The 21299-nt window shown below is 40.0% G+C and overlaps 1 protein-coding gene across 1 annotated transcript in view; it reads right to left on the reverse strand.

The window, feature by feature from the left end:
* Positions 1–20056, reverse strand: part of igf2r (insulin-like growth factor 2 receptor) — a 57073-nt gene extending 37017 nt beyond the window's left edge. Inside the window, exons 1-6 of the mRNA XM_039781356.1 lie at positions 19826–20056; positions 17845–17984; positions 11067–11185; positions 3282–3380; positions 1976–2114; positions 136–247 (exon numbers count right to left, since the gene is read on the reverse strand). Of these exons, the coding sequence (XP_039637290.1) occupies positions 136–247; positions 1976–2114; positions 3282–3380; positions 11067–11185; positions 17845–17984; positions 19826–19959 (743 nt within the window). The 5' untranslated portion in view covers positions 19960–20056. The remainder of the gene's footprint in view (positions 1–135; positions 248–1975; positions 2115–3281; positions 3381–11066; positions 11186–17844; positions 17985–19825) is intronic.
* Between the last annotated feature and the right edge of the window lie 1243 nt (positions 20057–21299).

Consider the following 21299-nt stretch of genomic DNA (forward strand, 5'->3'; position numbering starts at 1 on the left):
AAACTATTCAAGTAAATAAACTCAAAGCGACAGAATAGAAGATTTTCCTGACGGACAGCTGCAAAGCATTCCCTACTCTAACTCAAACTGATGGAGAGTCAGTTGACAGATGGTTGGCATTCATCAAGCAGATACCTGTCGTTGGACAGCAGCTCCAGCTGTCTGGTAGGAGAGCCCATGTTGTAGGAGCCCTGACTGGTGACCAGGCAGGCTGCAGAGCCCTCTGGACACGTTTGGTTTGGTCGGTCTGAAAGAGAAAGACGATGGCTATAAGATGATGATGGGAAAGCGAATTAGGCTTGTATAGATTAGGAAATATACTGTATATAGCTGCTGCTATCAGTAATGCTCAAGATACAGTACCGCAGCAGCAGCTGATTACAGTGATTGGTGCATAGGCATTACATTACATGCATCACAGCAAAGCTCAAGCTCTTGATGCTTAAATTATGATATATCAAGAGTGGCAGCAGGTATCTTTTCTGCAAACGTTTATAAAAAATATCAAAGAAAGTGCTCTTTTAAAAAGGAATGGTCTGGGAAAAACACCGGCCTACAAAACAAGCTCTTCTTCGTCAGAGAGGCTTTTTTTATGAAGACATTCTTAAATTATTAAGCATAAAAAGTTATTTTTTAAAGGCTTAATAGAGAGTGATGTGCAAAAAGAGCTATTTCAATTTCAGCTGACCGTGGCAATAGTAAAAGTTTTCTTCTCTTATTCTGTTGTGACTTTTTCTACTCGCCAGTAATCAAATTCAAGAATTTCTCACAACTAAAAAAAAAAAAAAACACAACACTACACAATATACTTACTTCAGTATTACTAAATACTACGGGCCCTATTTTAACGATCTAAGCGCACGCCATGAAGAGCCTGGCGCAGGTGTGTTTAGGATGTGTACGAATCCACTTTTGCTAGTTCAATGGCGGAAAAAAGGGTCTGTGTGCCAGGCGCGTGGTTCAAAAGGGTTGTACTTACTGGCCCAATCCCAAAGTCCGGTCTCACAGACTCACAGACTTTGGTGCGCGTTCTCGCAAAATTCGTAAGGGCTTAGGGTTGTCTCCATGTCGAATTTCAAAGGGCGTGAGGGTTTGAGTACACACTTACCGAGCCCTTTCCGTGAGTCTGCATCGATGTAGACTTCACCAAAGGGAATTACCCACAGTTCAAAGCGTTGTGACGTTTACCGGGGAGACTATTGGGAAATCCGGAAATTACAAAAAGCTAAACAGCACGACACCGTTCTTTTAATACATCCATGCACGACACACAACCACGGAACACCTGGAGTCCAGCTTGCAAGCAACAAACGTGAAATGAAAATTCCCAAACCGGCAAGTGTCAGCAACATCTTTGTTATTAAACGTCGCCAAGGTAACACGTGATCTCGTGAAGTGCTGTCCTAATCCCATTTATACCTATCTGAGCACCTGAGATATTTAAAAATCGGTGAGTCTTTAGTCCTTAGTCCTCAGGGCTCACTTTGGGATTGGGCCAGTGTCTTCATTAATTCATAGGTGTGTTTTGGGTGTAACATGCAATAAACCAATCACAGTGTCATCTCCCATTCCCTTTGTACCTTGGCACACTGCTATTATGATGGCGGATTTGCTAATCAGGAAGGAAAGATTTTCAAGAGAAGAAACTGATCTGCTCGTGAAGTGAAAGCGTGTGTTATTGACTTTAGACCAGGTTTTTGTTGGTCAATGGCGCGATCACTTCCCGCTGGCTCAAGATAGCAATATGCCAAGATGGCCCCTGAACACACCTCCCTGTAAGACCCATTGGCGCAGAGATGGGCACAGGTGCATTTGCTATTTAAACGACGTGGGCGCTGGACGGGAAATTGACAACTGTGTTGGTCTTAAACTAGCAAAGACGCTCGCGTCGGGCTTTGCGCTGCGCCAGCTGCAAGATAGGGCCCTAAGTCATTTATTCAGCCATTGGTCTCTCCACCCTCCCTCAGGTACTGACTGAGGCTGAGACTCCGGCAGATGTTGATGTAGAAATCGATGGTGTCGTCACCGTCGTCCACCAGATAGCCATCTTTCACTTTGATCAGAGGGTTGAGGTCGTGCTTCTTACCGTCCGAGTCAAACACATAGCAGGGCACCTGGACACAGAAGAAGAAGAAGAAGAGACAACTTTATACTGCAGTATTCACATCTTTCCATAATCACTTGAAGAACAATTCAGAGAGAAAAATGGTGGAAGTCATTTACAAAAGGCTATTAAACAAACTCTTGTAAAATAGATATAAATCAGATCTTTGTGCGGCTGTTTAAATAACAACATGGTTATGTACATGGTCCTATAAAGCATTGTACAAACATTTTAACTGATTAATGTGCCCATATGCAATAAAAAGCCCCCCTAAACTGTGATAAATCTGTCAATGTTATAAATGTAGTAACTTGTAAGGGTACAATAAGTAAATGTTCATCTTTTTAGAGGGCTTCAATTTCTAAACAAGCTTTCAAACTAATTAAAGGTCCAGCAGATTCCGGTTTTGGGATTTTAATTATTTGATGTTTTTTTTGTTGTCAATTTAAATCAATAGCTAGTTCAAAGAAGGACATAACTATTATAAAATACTCTGTTAATACACAAATTAAAAATGTTCATAAATCAACTGATTCTATTTGTTTAATTTAGACTATGAATGATGTATGAGCAAACCCCTCTGTAAAAACTTTCAGATTATAGATGAAACTGGAACGATTGGTGGATGTAAGTGCTACTGAAGTGGAGATGTATGGCTCAGAGTGTGAGAAAATACTCATTCTGAGAAAACTATATGTTGATAAATGAAGATAAGTTGTACAATTCCATAATTTGTCATTGGAAACCGCTATAAATAAGCCCCTGATGTGTATTTTGGTGGATTTCTTTCCACTGGTCTGAAAGAAGACTTGTTATGGAAGCAAAAAATAGCCAAAAAATCTTCAAATTGACCAGCGCATGACAAAACAGAGTTTTTGCCTGCCGTGTCTGGCCTTAAAAAGAAAGTTTTGTTTATTTCATACATTCTTTGAATTATTCCACGTTAAACTCACATCAACTGCTTCATGGTGACAACATGCCCTCTGCACTGATAAATACATGCTGCATTAAAAAACACCCTCACAAGAGTGGGAAGACAACTGTCCGTTTCATCTTTAAAACCTCTCTCTGGCTCATCGTTTCTCACATATCACACCTTCACAGACACGGCAGCAGTGGCTTTCTTTCTTACACATGAAAACCTTCCCGTCCGTGAGTCAGATGTTCCACCACATACCTCTTTGGGTGGTTTGAATTTATCTTTCTTGCAGGCAGTGAAGGTCCTCCACTCAAAGTAATGCACACACTGAGACACGGTGACAAACTCCGGGGTCCCCTGCGGCACACAAACACAGGAACATGAGTAAGACAGATAGTTTCATGTTTAAAAGGGTGACAGACACATCATAGCGGTGGTTTGGTGGTGGTGGGTTGCTTTAGGGCAAATGTGGAAAGGTCAGTGATTCTGTTAGAATACAGAATATAGGACTTATTTTGATATATTAAAAATGATGTGGAGGATTTCTTTTAAATGTTAAATTTGCCAGGAGAACATTTATATAAATGCTTCAGTTTTACAATTCTTCCCCACATGTAGAGATTAATGCAAACAACAGTCTGCCTCTGCTGGAGTGGTTGAAGGTTCAGTGCTTGCTCAAGGGCTTCTTCAAGAACACTTGTTGAGAGAGGAGAATGTTTTCATTCCCAGTCTTCATCCACAATTTTACAGTTCGATGTCTGTAAAGTTTTACAGTCATCCGGGTCATAGTTACCCAAGAAAGGGTTCAAATCAGGGACACGCAACTGGACTTGGTTAAGGTGCTTTGACGACGTTTCGTCTCTCATCCTGATGATGTCTCTTGGATAGAGAGAGAGAGACCAACCATTGATAATCATACACATATTATGAAGAGCTATAGAAAGACTTCCTGTAGCTAAGTTTTAATGTTTTGGAGGAGTATCTAATACAATTTAAGTATCAAAAAAGGAATTCTCATTCTCTGATTTGGTATCAGACAATCCAGCTAAATAATGTCCCCACACACACGTTTGTTTCACTATCTTTGTAGGGACCCGTCATTGACATAATGCATTCCCTAGCCCCTTACCCTAACCTTAACCATCACAACTAAATGCCTAACCTTAACCCTTACCCTAGCCTAATTCTATCCCTAATCCTAAAACCAAGTCTTAACCCTCAAACAGCCCTGGACACCACAAGGCTGTGCAGACCCCACAAGTATAGAGACAAGACAAAACGTCTTCAAAATACCTTATCCTTGGATAATAGCCCCTGTAACTGAGAGTCAAGTCAGCAGCCTGGCCTGTTACAGGTCAACTTCTTTTACTTTTTGAACATATTTACAGTAGTTAAGGGATTTGGGTTGTTGTATAAGAACTTTTCTGCTGAAGTGGGTCACAAAATGTGTTATTTATGACAAAATTATGAGCTACCTGATTCAGTTTATTGACTCAGCACTGTCAAAAGTAAAAGGAGGAAGGTAATACTGTATATTAAATACTGTATATTAAATATTTTGACGCTAGTATCGCTATGGAGCAATGGTTTTACATGTCCCCATTTTGTGCACATGCAAAACAAGGGTGACGTGATACACATGGTTTCACACTGTTGGGGACCAAGAGCTTGGTTAAATCTGATTTTAACCAAAAGGCATCATATTAAACTGACCTCTGGATACAGGACACACATATGCTCAGAGACAAAGGAACATGTCACCAAGACAAAGGAATCTTGGCCTGCATGTAAACTCCAAAGCGGGGGTAATTCACACCTCTATGCGAAGTGCAAGCCAGAAGGGAAACTCCTCACAACTGGCAGGAAGTCAAAGGACTACAACGGTGTAGTTTTTCACCCTTTCAAGAGTTTCGAATCTTCCGATTGGTTCAGCGGGACCATAAACACAGCAGGGGGTCCTGATCTATAAATAAGCCTGATCATCCAAAATCCCTCGTCTTCCATTGCAACTCCCGTTGCTGAGGGTAGCACGCAAGCGCTTGTGCTCAACTTTCATTTTCTGGAGAAAGTGGATTTTATTTCGGTGGATCCTTGAAAAACGCACCAGTGTTTTTCATAACTGCAGTGAGAAGGAAACAATGTTTTCTTCTCAAAGTCGACCAAACTTTCCCCCCCTCGCTGCCTTTCTTGGAGGGAAGTTTCTCAGTGGCTCTGACGAGAGCCCGAGACCCGCGCTGTTTCATTTCTGTGGAATCTATGGACAGGAATAAATGGACTGAACACACCCGTAAAAAGACTGACGTCTGGGCAGAGATAAGTAGTGTGTTTATTAATAAGCAAAAGGGTTCGCTACCACTTGTTGCCATTAATGTGATCTGATTTAATCATGTACTGATCCATATGTGATTATTAATCTGTTCTGTGAATGTATAAAGTGATCATTATACTCGTTGATTTATGTCGTGTTAAGTAGCTGGGTTAAAACCGTAATTGCTATCTGCTAACTCCTTTCAGGAGTTTTAATTACTGTCTGCGATAGAATCGCGAAAATCAGCTGTGAGCTACTGGAGTGGGTATAGTGACGTTTTCCTCAGCAAAACCAGAAGTCTCAGTCTGTCCTAACTAAACGTTAGCCCAGACCTGAGTAGCTGAGGGGAACTGGGTCATTATCGATAACTGAGATCATAGTGCCTCTTTTCTTTACTCTCCTTCTCTTTCTTCCTTTACTAACACACACACACACACACACACACACACACACACACACACACACACACACACACACACACACACCGCAATTACCAAGCTAACGCTGTAGCTTCACACGCGGGATCTCCCTACGTTCGTACAGAGCTAAAACAGGAACTAGCTACCAGATCGGCTAAGCGTTCTCGTTGCCTAGCAACCCCCGGCTTCTTCAGCCCTCTCCGCGCACGCAGCACCACTACCGCCCTCTTGAGGCTAAATAGTTTTGTGCAGCTCACAGGAGTAGCCATCTTTGGAGTTGTTTTGGTGTTTAGAACTACACTCCGACACCGCCCCCTCCTTTGTCACTCTCTCTCACACACACTCACACACACACAGACACAGACGTGTCCATGACACATGCTGCTTTGTTTTTGCTTTGTTTTTGGTTGTGATATTATAAAAAGGTATAAGAGTTTATTTTGAAAAATTATTGTTTAGCTACTGATAATTGTGAAGTTAATAAACCTTATTATACTTAATTAGCAGTTGCTTGTGATTATTTGTGTACTTGTTGTAATAATTGCTGGTCAATCAGGTCCGTGCTTGGATTCACCCCTTCCTTTATTTCCTTTTGAAAGGATTTACACAGAAATGAGACTGATCCACAGTTTGATTATTGGTCCCTGACTAGCAGGGTGGTGCCCCGTTTTGATTGTTTGTCGATTTGATAAAGTTATTAATAACCATATTCATAACTTTATTAATATTGATAAAACATCTTTGATAATTTGCCAATGATCAAATCTGTACCCTAAGGGAATCCTACAACTCCATCCCTCTGATCTACAGGTGGTTATACATAATGCTCCAGTAAATGAAGCAACAAAGGCAGTGAAGAAGAAGATTGCAAGCACATAAACATGGATGTAAACAATGCAGATTTCAAACTTGAAAAATCTACTTTGCAAAAGTTTTATGAGGATGGAAATGTATTCCACACGTTTGTTAGATGTCAGTAATACACACAGTGAGTTTTGGTGAGAAACACTGAATGTAAAAACATACTTTATAAAAATGTCACTGCTAAAATAAAGTCAAAAAGTTATACATAATGTTTAAAAACATTCATATTTAGCCCTGCAAGTCTGGTACCAAATCTTACCGGAGACAAAGAATATACCACAGCGCTACACTATCAAAGTCAATTTGAGAAAGATGTATTTTAGAAAATATTCTACACATAGAGGACCTAAACACAAGCTTTTTAAATGGTAGAAGCAAAAAAACTAAAATTACATCTGTAAGTGCTGAAAATAACATTAACTGTCCACTCTTGTTCTGCTGAGGCCAATTACCATTACAGATGATCTGCATTTGGCTCTCATCACTTCCTCCTTTCAGCATTAGATGACTTGGTAATACGTTTCATAAAAGCCACTTTCATTTCTCCATTTCACCCTCTGAAAACTGAAAATCTAGCACCGATCATCTGCTCTTTGTGACTTGACAGGAAATGACACACATTGTCAACCCACCGCTCAGCCACCCCCGAAACCGCAGACACATATATATACACACACACACACACACACACACACACACACACACACACACACACACACACACACACACACACACACACACACACACACACACACACACACACACACACACACACACACACACACACACACACACACACACACACACTATTGACTCAAATGAGCAGAAATACATAGCAGGTGACAATCTTTGTCCTACATTATTTCTCTTTACAGAGTCACTTCCGTTCATTGCAGCTGAGAGCAGCTTCTGGTATCCAACAAATAGCTTTTTTTAGATTTGTTTCAGAGAAAGAAAACACCAATTTTAAAATTTCAACTCCTTGAAATAGGAGTCAAATGTAAGCTCAAAAACATCAGGAAGGGTTTAATGTTCGTTTCAGTCAGTTAGGCATCTATCCAAATTGTTTGCGAGTCATAACGTGCTGAATACAAATAACTGACTAAAAACAGCAAAGCACATTAACATTTCCTCAATATTGCACAAGTGCATGTTCATCGTGTAACTTTCTACTCGAGCAAGTATCAGTATATCAGTGATGAAATAAACTGCATCTACAGTACAACTCAATCTTCAACTGAATCTTGCAGATGAAATCTGATTACTTGGACACATTATATTACTAACCAGGTTTCTGACTCCAGGATGAGTCCATTTGGGATTGCACAGATCATCCTGTGACTAACTTAAAAGCTAATTTATCAATTCACTTGGTATCCACAGCTAAAATTTAGAGAAACACACAGCAAAAAATGTGTTCTCTCATTACAGAGACTGTACTCTCACAGTGCCACTGCCATATGTCTACATTTGCGTTTAATAGCAATCAAACAAAATAGAATGACAGAATGTAGTCAATGCCCTATGTTGGCCACGTAATGCCAGACTCTTTAATCGTGCGTCATGCATGCAAATAAGAAGAGCGTTTTGAGCAGACGTCAGAAAGTGCTTTACATATTTATCAGCAGGAGACTTTCAAAAAACAGGAACATTACATACATATAAAAACTAAACAAAGGCTGCAATATACTATATTTATTTCAACCTATATCAATATATCAACCTACATGTTTATATGCCACACAATGCAGGGCTTAACACTAGCTTTTTAAAAGGCATACTATGTAACTTTTCCCTCTTCGATCCCCCCTCTCCCCTCTGGCGCTGTAGGAGACGGCTGCCTCTCCAGTAAGTCTCCAGGTTTTAGCTCTTTTAACCTATTTTATCCTCTTTCTACTTTTTTTTACTCTTCTTGCAAAGAGATTGTGCGTTTCATATATATCATATGGATCTGTATAACAACACAATGCCATACACAGTCCTTATTTATCTTTATTTATCTATAGTTTATTGTTTTACTGTTTATTTACTTCCTATATTTAGCTAAAAGTTTATTGTCATTGTTATTATTAACTGTATTTTTATACGTCTTTATTTTCTATATAAGTGTTTTTGTAAGCTGAAATCTGCTGCTGGAAATCCAATTTCCTTGCAGGAGTCATCCCAAAAGGATAAATAAAGAGAAGTCTAAGTCTAAGTAAGTACTAAGCTCACGCTGTAGTTCCAATGAGACAACCTCTACGGGGACCGAAGAGGGAAAAGTTGCATAATATGCCTTTAAAAGTGGTTGCCGGCTTGGCAACCAGGCATCAGCTTTGGGTTGCCAAAATTGACAATACGGTTGCCATGTTTTAAACTGCCTGTATTTGGTGCAATTTGTTATGTAACTATACCACACATTTTAATAATGTTGCAATATAATTTGACATCCCTCTCAAATAGGGGTGCAACGGATCACAAAACTCACGGATCGGATCACGGCTTTGAGTCACGTATCGGATCAATTTTCTGATCAGCACAAAAAAGGGGGGAATTTAAATGATAATGAAGTGTAATAACAACTTTTTAACAATAATTACTTCTTTCACCAGTAAATTTATGTTAAAAGACAAAAACAGTAGAGAAAAGGGTATTTCACAATAACTTTGAATGCACCACGAGGTTTACCAGTTTACGCAACATTTTCTCCCGTCTGTGGCGTTTCTCCGACAGCAGCGCTGACCAGCGCTAGTTTCTTAGCTCATAGCTTTGGCGGCAGATGGTTGTACGTCCCGCTGTTGGAATCCTCTATAGTGAAATACAGTCACACTTTTACACCGTTTAGCTAGCTGTCAGCATTTTAACCGTGTTTAATCCAGTTACTACTGTAGCTAATGGTAGGCTAACGTTCCATGCTGCCAAGTGTAACGTGTTATTTTGGATATTGTAATATCGTAATATGACATAAGTGTTGTCTTTTCCTTGTTTTAAAGGCTGCATTACAGTAAAGTGATGTCATTTTCTGAACTTACAGACTGTTGTAACTGTTCTATTATTTGCCTTTACCCACTTAGTCATTATATCCACATTACTGATGATTATTTATCAAAAATCTCATTGTTTAAATATTTTGTGAAAGCACTAATAGTCAACACTACAATATCGTTGCGGTATCGATATCGAGGTATTTGGTCAAAGATATTGTGATATTTGATTTTCTCCATATCGCCCAGCCCTAGTTGGAAGTGATGCTGTGGAGGTGCGGGGAGGAGGTGGTGGCTCAGGTGAGCAGGCAGGGAGGGACTGATTGTTACAGCTGTAGGGAGTTGTCTAATCATGCTCTCCCCTTGAAAAGCAGTAGCGAGCCGGAGCAAGAGGACTTTTTATGTCCGACTGTGAGAGAAAAGACGTGGACACTGTGTGATAAGCTGGACAGCGTTAATTCCTACCCTCGCGACCGAGAGCCTCGGGCCAGGTGGGAGCGAGGGAGCTCCAGATGAACTGTGGGACAATTCACTGCTGATATAGTCATTAAATAAAGAGCTGTGGAAAATATTGCCTGTATAGTGTTTGTGTGTATCTGTGAACAGATGTCTGCAGCAGCGGAGCCGCCCACATGTCCAGGAGGATTTAGTGGACAAGCAGAGAGTCGAAAAGGACCGTTGAATGGGACCCCGCAAGGGAGAAGCATCTTTTCAGTCCGCTGCAGCATTAAATCCTGTTTTGTCATGTCATTTTGTTTATTAAATCTTTTTGTTAAATCTTCATTGGACCCAAGCCTCTCCTTCCTCAGAAATACGCAACAATACCAGGCACCAATGTCATATTAGCAGGAACAGTAAAACGTGAACAGAAAATTGCATAGCCTGTATCTTTTCGAGGGAAACGCACGTGTGTGGAAAGCCGTCGCACAACAGCTGAAATGTTGCGTTGCGCACGAACGTAGTGTTTCAACTTTACGGAGACAAATAAAATATTGACTTCTTCTGAAAAGAAAAGATTTTCCAGTTTTGATTTGTTTAAAAAAAAAAAACACAAATATTGAACAGGTGGTTGGCAACCAGAGGCCACAAAACGGCTGCCAATTGACTCAATCTGGTTGCCAAGGGCAACCGTTACTGTCGAGCCCTGCAATGTATTAGGGTGTAAGATCTCAAAACAAAGCAGCACTGTTGTAGAATGGATCCAGTTTAGACACTCACAGCAGCTGCTTTTGTGCTTCTGACAGAACAGACAATGTAGACCTGGTGTTAGCGGACACATACTTTAGGAACAAAAGCAACTCATATACTAATAATTGCTGCTGAGTGAGGGGTTGAGAGCCCTGCTCAAGGGCACCTCAGTGTTGGTAATGAGCAACTCCGATTTATCCTGCCGGGTCCTCCCACGCATTTGTCTAAACACAGCTCCTGAAAAAGCACAAATCATCCGTTCTAAAAACACTTCTTTGTGTGTTTTGGTTGCGAGTCTTACCATGGTTTTCCCACACTGGAAGCTGATGCTGGCGTGAATGCTGTTCTTGCTTCCCGGACATTTTTCTGTGCTGTTGTAATCCAGCACTGTGCCAGAGAGCTTCTGCAGGGACAGCTCACCTGCACATTCAAAACAAGAGAAACAAATCAGTCAATAACAGATCGTTACACTTTTAGACTGATTAATAGATATGTAGAATTTCCCTCATGTTAAACATGTTGACAATAATGACTAGCATTCAATATGCAGACATTCAATTAAATAAATTTTCTTTACAATTATTACAACTCCGAAAGGGTGAAATGACAGACCTTTCTAAGTATGAGAGTAAACATCATGGATAATGCATTCATTTGAATAAAGACATTAATAGCTTTCCACCATTGGCTTTTTTGTTGAATGCTTTACCAACCATTGATAATCATACACATATTATGTAGAGCTACATAAAGACTTCCTGTAGCTAAGTTGTAATGTTTTGGAGGAGTATCTAATACAATTTAAGTATCAAAAAAGGAAAAACACACAGGGCTCTCATTCTCTGATTTGGTATCAGAAAATCCAGCTAAATAATGTCCACACACACGTTTGTTTCACTATCTTTGTGGGGACCCGTCATTGACATAATGCATTCCCTAGCCCCTTACCCTAACCATCACAACTAAATGCCTAACCTTAACCCTTACCCTAGCCTAATTCTATCCCTAATCCTAAAACCAAGTCTTAACCCTCAAACAGCCCTGGACACCACAAGGCTGTGCAGACCCCACAAGTATACTGTATTCCCTGGTTTTTGGACCCCACGAATATAGTAAAACAAGTACACACACACACAATAAACCTCTGTACCATAATATGCCGACCCTGCAGTCAGTACACATCATGTCATCATTTATCACATGAATAGAAACGGACAGCAGTGGGAAATGTTCTGCCTGAGAAGAACATTAAGACTGGGGCAGTTAAACTCACAGCAGCTCAGCCAGATTCAACTCATGTGAGACTATTGGAGGTCTGTTAAAGTGTTACCAAACATAAAGCTGTTTAAGCAGACTTTTAGCCTGAATAGCTCATTAAGCAGACATTTAGCCTGAATAGAAACAAAACTGGATTCAGTGAAGCATTACAACTACAAATCCCCTTTTGTGATTAACTGTACTTGTGTATCTGTCTGTGGCTAATTGATGACCTCATTCTAGTCCTCGTTTGTATTTCAGCATCCGTTAAATTCAAAACGAAGACATACTAAAGTTCTCATGTCTTTTATAAATCTTTTCAGTCAGTCAGTCAAAGAGACTTTCATGAGCCCTTGAAAAGGGTGTGTGTGTGTGTGTGTGTGTGTGTGTGTGTGTGTGTGTGTGTGTGTGTGTGTGTGTGTGTGTGTGTTCTGCTGCCTCCGATATGGCTGCTGGACTGCTATCACAAAGGGATCGTAAAACAGTGTACAACAGGGTGACCTACTAACACCAAAAACTACTCCAGGCAGGACGGAAGCACAGCTCACGTCTCGGCCTGTTGCACTGCCTCGTCTTTTAAGTCCTGTGATACTCCGTTACACTTCATATCGGACGTATTTTGGTAGTATTAAGGCTATTTACTATTAAGACAGATAAAGAGCAACGAGGTGGATTATGCAGCATGCGTGGTCGGACCTATCAAGCAATTTGAAGACGTAACCTTGGACTTTTTTTGGTGCGATTCTGGAGAAAGATTATTGATATTTGAACTCAACACTTATAACAAATACACCCCTCCCGTCAGTGCTGCTTATATATCATCCCTCTCTATACGTCAGTGGCCTTTCCCGTGTCCTGTGCACCAGCATGAACGTGGCTCTTGCTGTTTTCCTGGAATACAGAGGTGTGTAACGGTCCGAGACACTTTGTGCGTTTCCCCATTTACAGAGCCAGGGCTCTGTATGAACACCGGATGTTGCTAAAGATATTTGCTAAATTTGACAAAAAGTGTCTTGGATTAGCATCACAGACTCCACCTTTAATCTAAAGCAAACAGAAAATTAAAAAGAAAGGTGCTCTAAGCGATGTTGGGTGACGGCACTTCTTCTTGACGTTCAAAGTATTGTCAAACAAAACGGAGGCTGGCTAGCTCCTCCTCCTCCTCCTCCTCCTCCTCCTCCTCCTCCTCCTTCCTCCTCCTTCCTCCTCCTTCCTCCTCCTTCCTCCTTCCTCCTCCTTCCTCCTTCCTCCTTCCTCCTTCCTCCTCCTTCCTCCTTCCTCCTCCTTCCTCCTCCTTCCTCCCTTCTGTGCACTACCCCCCCCTCAACCCCCACCCCCAAATCCTTCTTATTGGCTGGAACACTGTTTGTTATGTTTGGTGGTGCAGGTCGGCGCAGTTTGTTTTTGTTGCCGTTTGTGGAGCCTGGGCTGTCTACAGAGACCGTGTTTTTTTTTTACAGTGTGTTCAGGGGACAGGCAGCTAGCTGATAGTGAGATGTTTGCTGTAGGTGACAAAAAATGTTGCAGCCTAAAAAAAAAACCGCATGACATCTCTTAGAGAACCTTTAATGAATAATACAAAACTCATTATGTGTAGCCCTAATTTTAATACTCTTTTGTAATGAAAATGTGGAACAAAATAAATGTGATCCATCGTAAATGACATGAATCAAAGCGGATTACAGCCACTGATCTTCATGAAAAGGCAAACAACAAACTTTTTACACGCAGTACAGGTGAGGGGAGCATTTGTTACTCCAAAGATTTGGATTTGAGGAAGCACAAAAGACATGAATGTAAAAAGTGGGAGGATGGAATCTGTGCTTGCATAGCACAGTCAAGATGGCATGAAAGCAAGCAGTACAGAGACAGAGACGGGAGGAGCTGGTGTGTGAGCGAGCAAACAGCGCACAACATGTGTGTCTATTTGTGTTGGAGAGTGTTTGTGCTCGATGATTTGTTCCTGTGTCATGTGACAAGTCAGCTAGCATGATTAAACTGCAAGTCATCGGACCACACTGCTTCTTGTTGCTATTCTCTCACTTCCCAATGTGATCTTCCTCTTGAATGAAAGAAGGTTTATTCGGTTACTAAACATAAAACATAATATAAGTACAGCAAGTTCATTACAAACAAGGGTGGTAACCGAAAAGGTGTAGGCTGAAGCCATAGCTTATTACGCCTACCCTATTTACAAAACAGCATCTACCCATCAGAAAAAAAAAAAACTAAAAATCTAGAGAGGGCAACCTCATAAAAATCAGCTGGGAAACATACCCTGCAACACCAACAACATGAGTCTGCAGTCTTTGGCTCTTTGTCACACTCGGAAATCTGAGTCGGATGACACGCTGAGAGCTACCAAACACCAATTCGTCACCAGGGGAAGTTCACGGCCTCAGACTGCAGGACAAGTTGTTGCGGGACTCTTGGAATAACTCGGACTGGCAGCCTGTCGTCTTAAGGAAAGGTCACGGGCAAAAATCAAAAGACAGTGACGTAACTCAAATTGAGAAACAGCCCAAAATACTCACAGCAAACCTGTTTCAAACTCCCAAGTGATCTTTAAGTAGAATGTATGCATGTTTGCTATAACGTAGCAAATGTGACATCTGTTATATGGTCTAATGTAATTACACAGCATGAACTATGAGATTATGTACACTGATTCGGACCATTGGGAACATTTCAGATTTAAAACCACATGAAAAAGGAAATTCAGTAAAACAATAATAATTGGGAAAAAAAAAAGATTTTTGTACTAAAACTGAGGAAGTGAAATATACATTGCAAGACAGATAAAATGGATTTGTTTGAGTATTGAAATTGTTGCTGGTTTGCCTATCTCTCCCTTACTCCTTCCATACACAAATTATACAGAGCTACATAAAGACAAAATATTATACAGTGATACAGAGGCCATCAACTGTATGATTATGACGCCATTTCTGCTGCAATAGCACGGATTGTGACCACTGGGAAAGCACAGCTTCAGATTCAAAAACCACATGTAAAGAAACAGTCAAACAATACTTGGGGGAGGCATGCTATGAACTCCAACAGATATAAATAACTGATCAGAAAAAGGAAACAAAGTTTTACATATGTCTCCATACGTTAATTCATTCTTCAAATAGTCTTTTCTAGCGTTCACGCTAGCGGGTTTTATTGTGACAGCAAAAAACGACCAACAACAGAGAGATGTTTGACAAGGAAGAGAAGAAAGAAAAGTCAAGAAAAGGTTAAACCAGTTTAGTTTCGCATTGCCAGACCTCCCTCCACAGCGCTGCGGAGGAGGGTCTGGCTAGTCCACACAGCATTCCGAGATTGGGAGAAAAAAACGCGCTGTAGTTTATTGGCATTTCTTTAAACCAATCACAACTAGGGCTGCACGATATGAGGAAAATATCTTCTGATTATTTTGACTGATATTGCGATTGCGATAGGGTTCACGATATTGGAGGGAATGATCTTTTTTGTATCATTATTCTCATTGAAAATTAACATTGAAAGAAATTAAAATGATTATAGTGCGATTTTTGCGAGGATGTGTACCAAACAAAGATTTTTTTCTTTAGTCTGTAGGATAGGATTTGAAGGCCGGGATGTCTCTGCAGCACCACAATACTTCATTCAGAATGGTTTGACACATATTTTGCCATTAACAAATATTGCGCCTCCCAGACCCCAAAGCGACATCTTCAAAATGCTCGTTTTGACCAACCAACAGTCTAACAGGAATATCTCACATTTAAGAAGCAGCAAATATTTGGCATTTTCCGTTGATAAAACAACAGAAATGATTAATAAATCATCAATTAATTAACTCATTGACTACTAATTTCTCCAATATTATTACATTTAAATTGGTTTATGGGGGTTAGGGGCAAGATTATTTTTCCACTTCCAAACAGAGGGCATGACAGCCACCGATGCATTACATTACAACTTCCAATTAAGAGCTTTCAACTGTGAAGGTGCAAACTCCAGACAAGTAGTAAGCGCAATAGGGGTGGGGGAAAAAAAATTCAATACAGTATAGTATCGCAATATTTTCCGTGGCAATACTGTATCGATACACAGACGCCAAGTATCAATGTTTTATTATACATGTGTTGGTCAGTTTGTCTGCTTGACAATCCCATTTTGCAGCAATAAAATTGAAATGAGATGAACAAACAGAGAAATGTATAGTATAGTATAGTATAGTATAATATAAATAAATAAATAAATAAATATATATATATATATATATATATAAACAGATGTTGACAAAGTTTTCTTTTGGGGACATAATTTGAAATTGGGAAAAATTTGAAGTTGGAAAAAGGGTAATAAATTGCAATATATCACAGAATATTGCAATATCTTTAAAATCGCAATAATATTGTATCGTGACATAAGTATCGTGATGATATGGTATTGTGAGGCCTCTGGTGATTTCCGCCCCTACATTAGCTTTAAATAAGCAAAATTACAAAGAGCCATATAAAAGTGCAGCTTTAAGAATATAAATATATATATTTTTATCTTTTTTTATCTGATGCAATACATACTTTACCAAAAGATATTTTTTAAGAAGTTGTAATGAAAGAAAACAGCATAAAAAACATATTTCACCTGAAAATCTCGGCACATACGCATCTTATTTTTCTCTAAACATACACATTTGTTATGGTTGAGACTCAAGACTAAAGACAACTGTCAACAAGATCAATACGTTTCTTTTGTTTTGCCTACATGGCCACTTATTTGAAGGGATACTCTACCCAATGCATCAATTCTTAGAAAGAAGGCACACATTTACTTCTAAGCAGTCAAGGGAAAAGGTATAGAAATGGAAAACATGATCACAGCAGACCTGCTACCAACATTAAGCCAGATAATTCCAAACTTATTTCATGCTTCACACAGAAACAGACTAGATGGAGTGTTTGTGGAAAAATAAATGACCAAAACAACACCAAAAAGCAGAATAGCTATATAATCACCACTTTTTCCATGCAGTGTCACCAAAGAGCCGTGAAATGTTCTGCTGTGTGGTGGTCAGAAGACACATGGGACGCACCAGAATGAAAGACCAGCGCCAACACTGCTACTCAAAAAGGTTTTTTAACGGATCAGTAAAATGGACTGCAGCATGTTGAATTCTGGCCTGCACCTGCTCTAAACATACTGCACACGTAATTTATCCAGCACAACAACGCTGCCGGATACAAGGCTACAAAGGGTTATTATTCTATGTCCTTTTATTACACAGAGTTTGTCTCCTGGTGGGGGACCAAGGTGATTCTTGCTAAATTATATTTAAAGCTAAAATGTGCAACTGAAATGATGTTCAAAGTGCAGCAAAGATGGCAGAGTTGTTGTGGAAATCTTGGAAAGTGTGCCAGACACCAGCTGGCAAAGAGTAAAAATATTGTGACATTCCTCGGTAGGAAGACGACACAAGCTTAACTGGCTTTACAACCAAACTGCAAAACAGTTTACTGTGCTGCTAGCTCTGAACTAGCCTCTCATTTAGACAAATAACTCCTGAACTAGAAGAAACAATTGAAAACCTCTAGCCTTTAATTCTTGGCCAACCACCGATATAATTCATTGTCACAGCAAAGGCAGCCGAATGGCTCAGGCTTAAAAAGGTGTCTAAGCGGACAACATGTTCACTTTCACCCTTGAAATCAAAATCAACCTATTTCCATTTATTCATAATCTCTTCAGCAGACTGCGACGATGCCATCACACCTGGCTGATAACAGATGTCTTAAGCAACTGCGAAACCTTAACTGTGCGCCAGTGTACACCAGTGGGGCTGTACTCACCGACAGACTGGTCCGCTTTGCTGGTGAGGTTCCGGGCGCAGACAGCGGTGGTGGGGCCACAGCTGGTTGATGGTGAAGACTCACAGAGCTTTAGCGTGTAGCTCACTTTATTATCCTGGTCTATGGCCTCCCATTTATAACTGCAACACAAGAAATAAAAAGAGATTACGTAAAGAAGGAAGAGTAAAAATGAAAGAAAAACATTTAGGTGGTGCACACACTTGGACTGAGACACACATTAGGTCTCAGCCCTGCAGCCTCCGATCAATTTCAGTCCCGACCTTTTCCTTATAGTTGATTCACAGAGCTGTCTGCAAAGGTATTGATGTTGAGGAACCTATCTGTGAGTATTGCATCACATCTGATCAATACATTAATTGTTTAGTCTTACAGTTTCTGAAAATAGAGAATGATGAACATCACAATTTTATTAACTGTGACGTCTTCAAATTGTTTGTTTTTCCCAACAAAAAAAAAACCCAGCAAAATATTCAATTTACAAAAAAAAATAATAAAGAAAAAAATGCAATAAGCTGCATCAGAAGTCATTTTGCTGAGAAAAAAAAAATAGTTAATTGACATAAAAATATTCAACTGTTTGGATAATTGTATAATCATTTAAATTCCAGCTTCTCAGTTGTGTGGATTTGCTGTTTTTCTTTGTCTCATGTAGTAACAAACTCTCTATGTTTAGGTTTCAGAGCATTGGTCATAAAAACTAAAACAAGCAACTGAAAGACGTCACCTTGTGTTTTAGGAAACTGGGATGTGTATTTTTCATCATTTTCTGACAATTTATAGATCAAACGATTCAATGTTTGATCAATGACGACCATACTTGATAGTTTGAGCCCTTGTGTCTTGCATTGTTGTCTTTTATACGTTCTTTGTTAATTGTTTACGCTTTGTCTCGTCTCCCATGAATTATTTTCTACGAAGTTTCCGAGGAAATAACACGCAGCCAGCCTGAATTTACAGGTTAACTGGTTAAATAAACATTTCAAAACCGCACTCAGAACAACCAAAAACAACCAAAACGGGAACGTTGTGTGGAGGTAACGGTGCAACCACAGGAGAACGTTTCAGTTGGTTGGTTCCCCTAACGTTTAGGGAACGTTATAACCCTGAGGGAACGTTCCCTAAACGTTAGTTTTTGGTTTGGTTCGAACTAACCTTTAGAGAACCAAAAACTAACGTTCCCCAACGTTCTGTGTTAGTGGGGTTATCATTTCTGCCTTATTGCTGTGTCAATATTTAGCTAGCTAAACAGCAGCTGACTGAACAGAACTCCAGTACAGGAGGTCAACAGACAACAGCTTGTAATATTTATTTTAACTATGAAATAAGTTACACGGCGTTGCTGTGTCTTTTATGGCTGTTTTATGGAGAGACATGTTCCATTCTCTGGCTGTCATTTAAAGCTGCTAACATTTAGCGTTAGCTTGTTAGATGACAGCTCTAATGTAACGTTAGCACCTATCGTTAGCTACATTTTAGCATGATAGAAACAACAATATATAACCCTTCAAAACAGCTTTGGCTCGAAATTTGAATGCAATTTGAATCTCTTTTAATTTAACAGTAAGTCAGATGGTTAAAAATTATCAAGCAGCACGTTTTTAAAAACAAGACAACTATTATTTTTAATCGATAGGTTAGCTAGCTTACACCCGAGAGCTGCAGGCTAAATGTAAGAAATAAAAAGTTGATATTGAAACTGAAACAAAGAGCTGACCGTTTGTTTATAAGCCACGTTTAACAGGAGACATTCATATGATATCATGAGCTCGTGTGAAACCGGGTAAGCATGTCTATAATAAGCAAATAAATCACCAACTAACATATTTCTGAACATAAGGGTTAACGTTAGCTTGACGATCTGTGTGACGTTAAATTACACACGAGGACGGAACTTTGTAATTTGTTCTGTTCCTAGCTGCAGTGTTTCATCCGGAGGTGTGTTTGTTAGCTATAACGTTACCTGCAGAGGTCCTGGTACCACGGGCTGCTGTCCTCCTCCGCTCCGGACCGGACCGACAAACAACCCAGACACGCCACAAACCAAAGAACCAGCTTCATAGGCGAGCGACGATTAGATTTACACTGAAATAACATGTTTAATGTGGTAGATAGTAGTCTGTGGAGCCTAACTAAGACGACATGATACAGCAGAGTCTATCATCTGCGGCGGAGCGAATCAATAGGAAGTGAATGCACCACATGACAGGACATCATATGACTCTCATGATGCTGACTGATGCCGCCTTCATGTCTGTGGGAATCCTGGTTATCTCAATCAGCTTTATGGCAAGATAGTATGCTTATGGAATTGACCTAAACATGACACCAAAAGTCAGGATATTTCAAATTTGTTGACTATTCTTTATAAATATCTATCTCTTATGAGTCCCTAAACATTATGGAAGTGCAGCGCTAATTCACTGGAGAGGAGGTGGCTGTGGTTAGGAGTTGAGTTGCTAGGCCATCCCCTAATCACAGGATTTGCAGTTCAATCCTTTAGTCCAAGTGTCCCAGGGCAAAACCAAATTCTCTTATCCCTTTAAGTGGTTGTGACGTACAGTTGTGGCTGCATCTCCATATGTATGTTTATTTTTGTCCTCTTTGAAATACACGTTTCTGATATATTAGTGACGTCAGTTCAAGTTAGAATTCAAGACATCTGAAAGAGCCGTCATATTGAGCAGTGGTTCCGAAACTTTTTCCACGTGAAAGACCCCTAAACTGACACAAGTTAGACCACAGACCCCTATTTGATAAATATATAGATTTTTTCTCTCAGTATTAGTAGGCCTAAAGTCAGTATAGTATATGAAACCCATGACCAAAATAGTCACACATTCTATCATTGTGTTACTTATGCATGGAATTATAGTGTACACAAATGATTCCCCTATTTGCTGAGGATTCCCTGGAATGTCCTTAAAGGACCCCTGGGGGAACTATTGACATAAATAATAGTAACTAGTACCTCACCTAAAAGACTACATGCACATCGTTGCATATTGGAAAATGTCTACTGTCTATATGGCACCTGAATGCAACATTCCTGATGAAAAGAACAGCGCGTCATCCACCTCAGTGGCAGGTGTCCACCAAATAAGTAAATAAATAATAAATAACAAGAATGCAGTTTTTCTAGCTACATATGAACGACTGTATGTTCAGTGGTACCTGTACACAGTATTCTATATGGCACATTGGCACATAACCCTGAGTGGTGCCTTACAGAGCGACCCTGTTCTAATGCTGCCTCATTCAGACCGTGTAACCACAACCCTGATCATTTAGTTAGAATTTAATAAGGAGAGTTATTTAAGAGTCAGTCCTCTGTCTGGGAGAAAGCTGTTCCTGAAAGTTACACGTCAGGTCAAAAGGCAAAAAAATACATAAATTGAGAGCCTTAAGGTGTCCTATTGCGCCCTCTAGAGGCCATG

Source organism: Perca fluviatilis, chromosome 18 (assembly GCF_010015445.1).
Source record: "Perca fluviatilis chromosome 18, GENO_Pfluv_1.0, whole genome shotgun sequence".
Taxonomy (NCBI): Eukaryota; Metazoa; Chordata; class Actinopteri; order Perciformes; family Percidae; genus Perca; species Perca fluviatilis.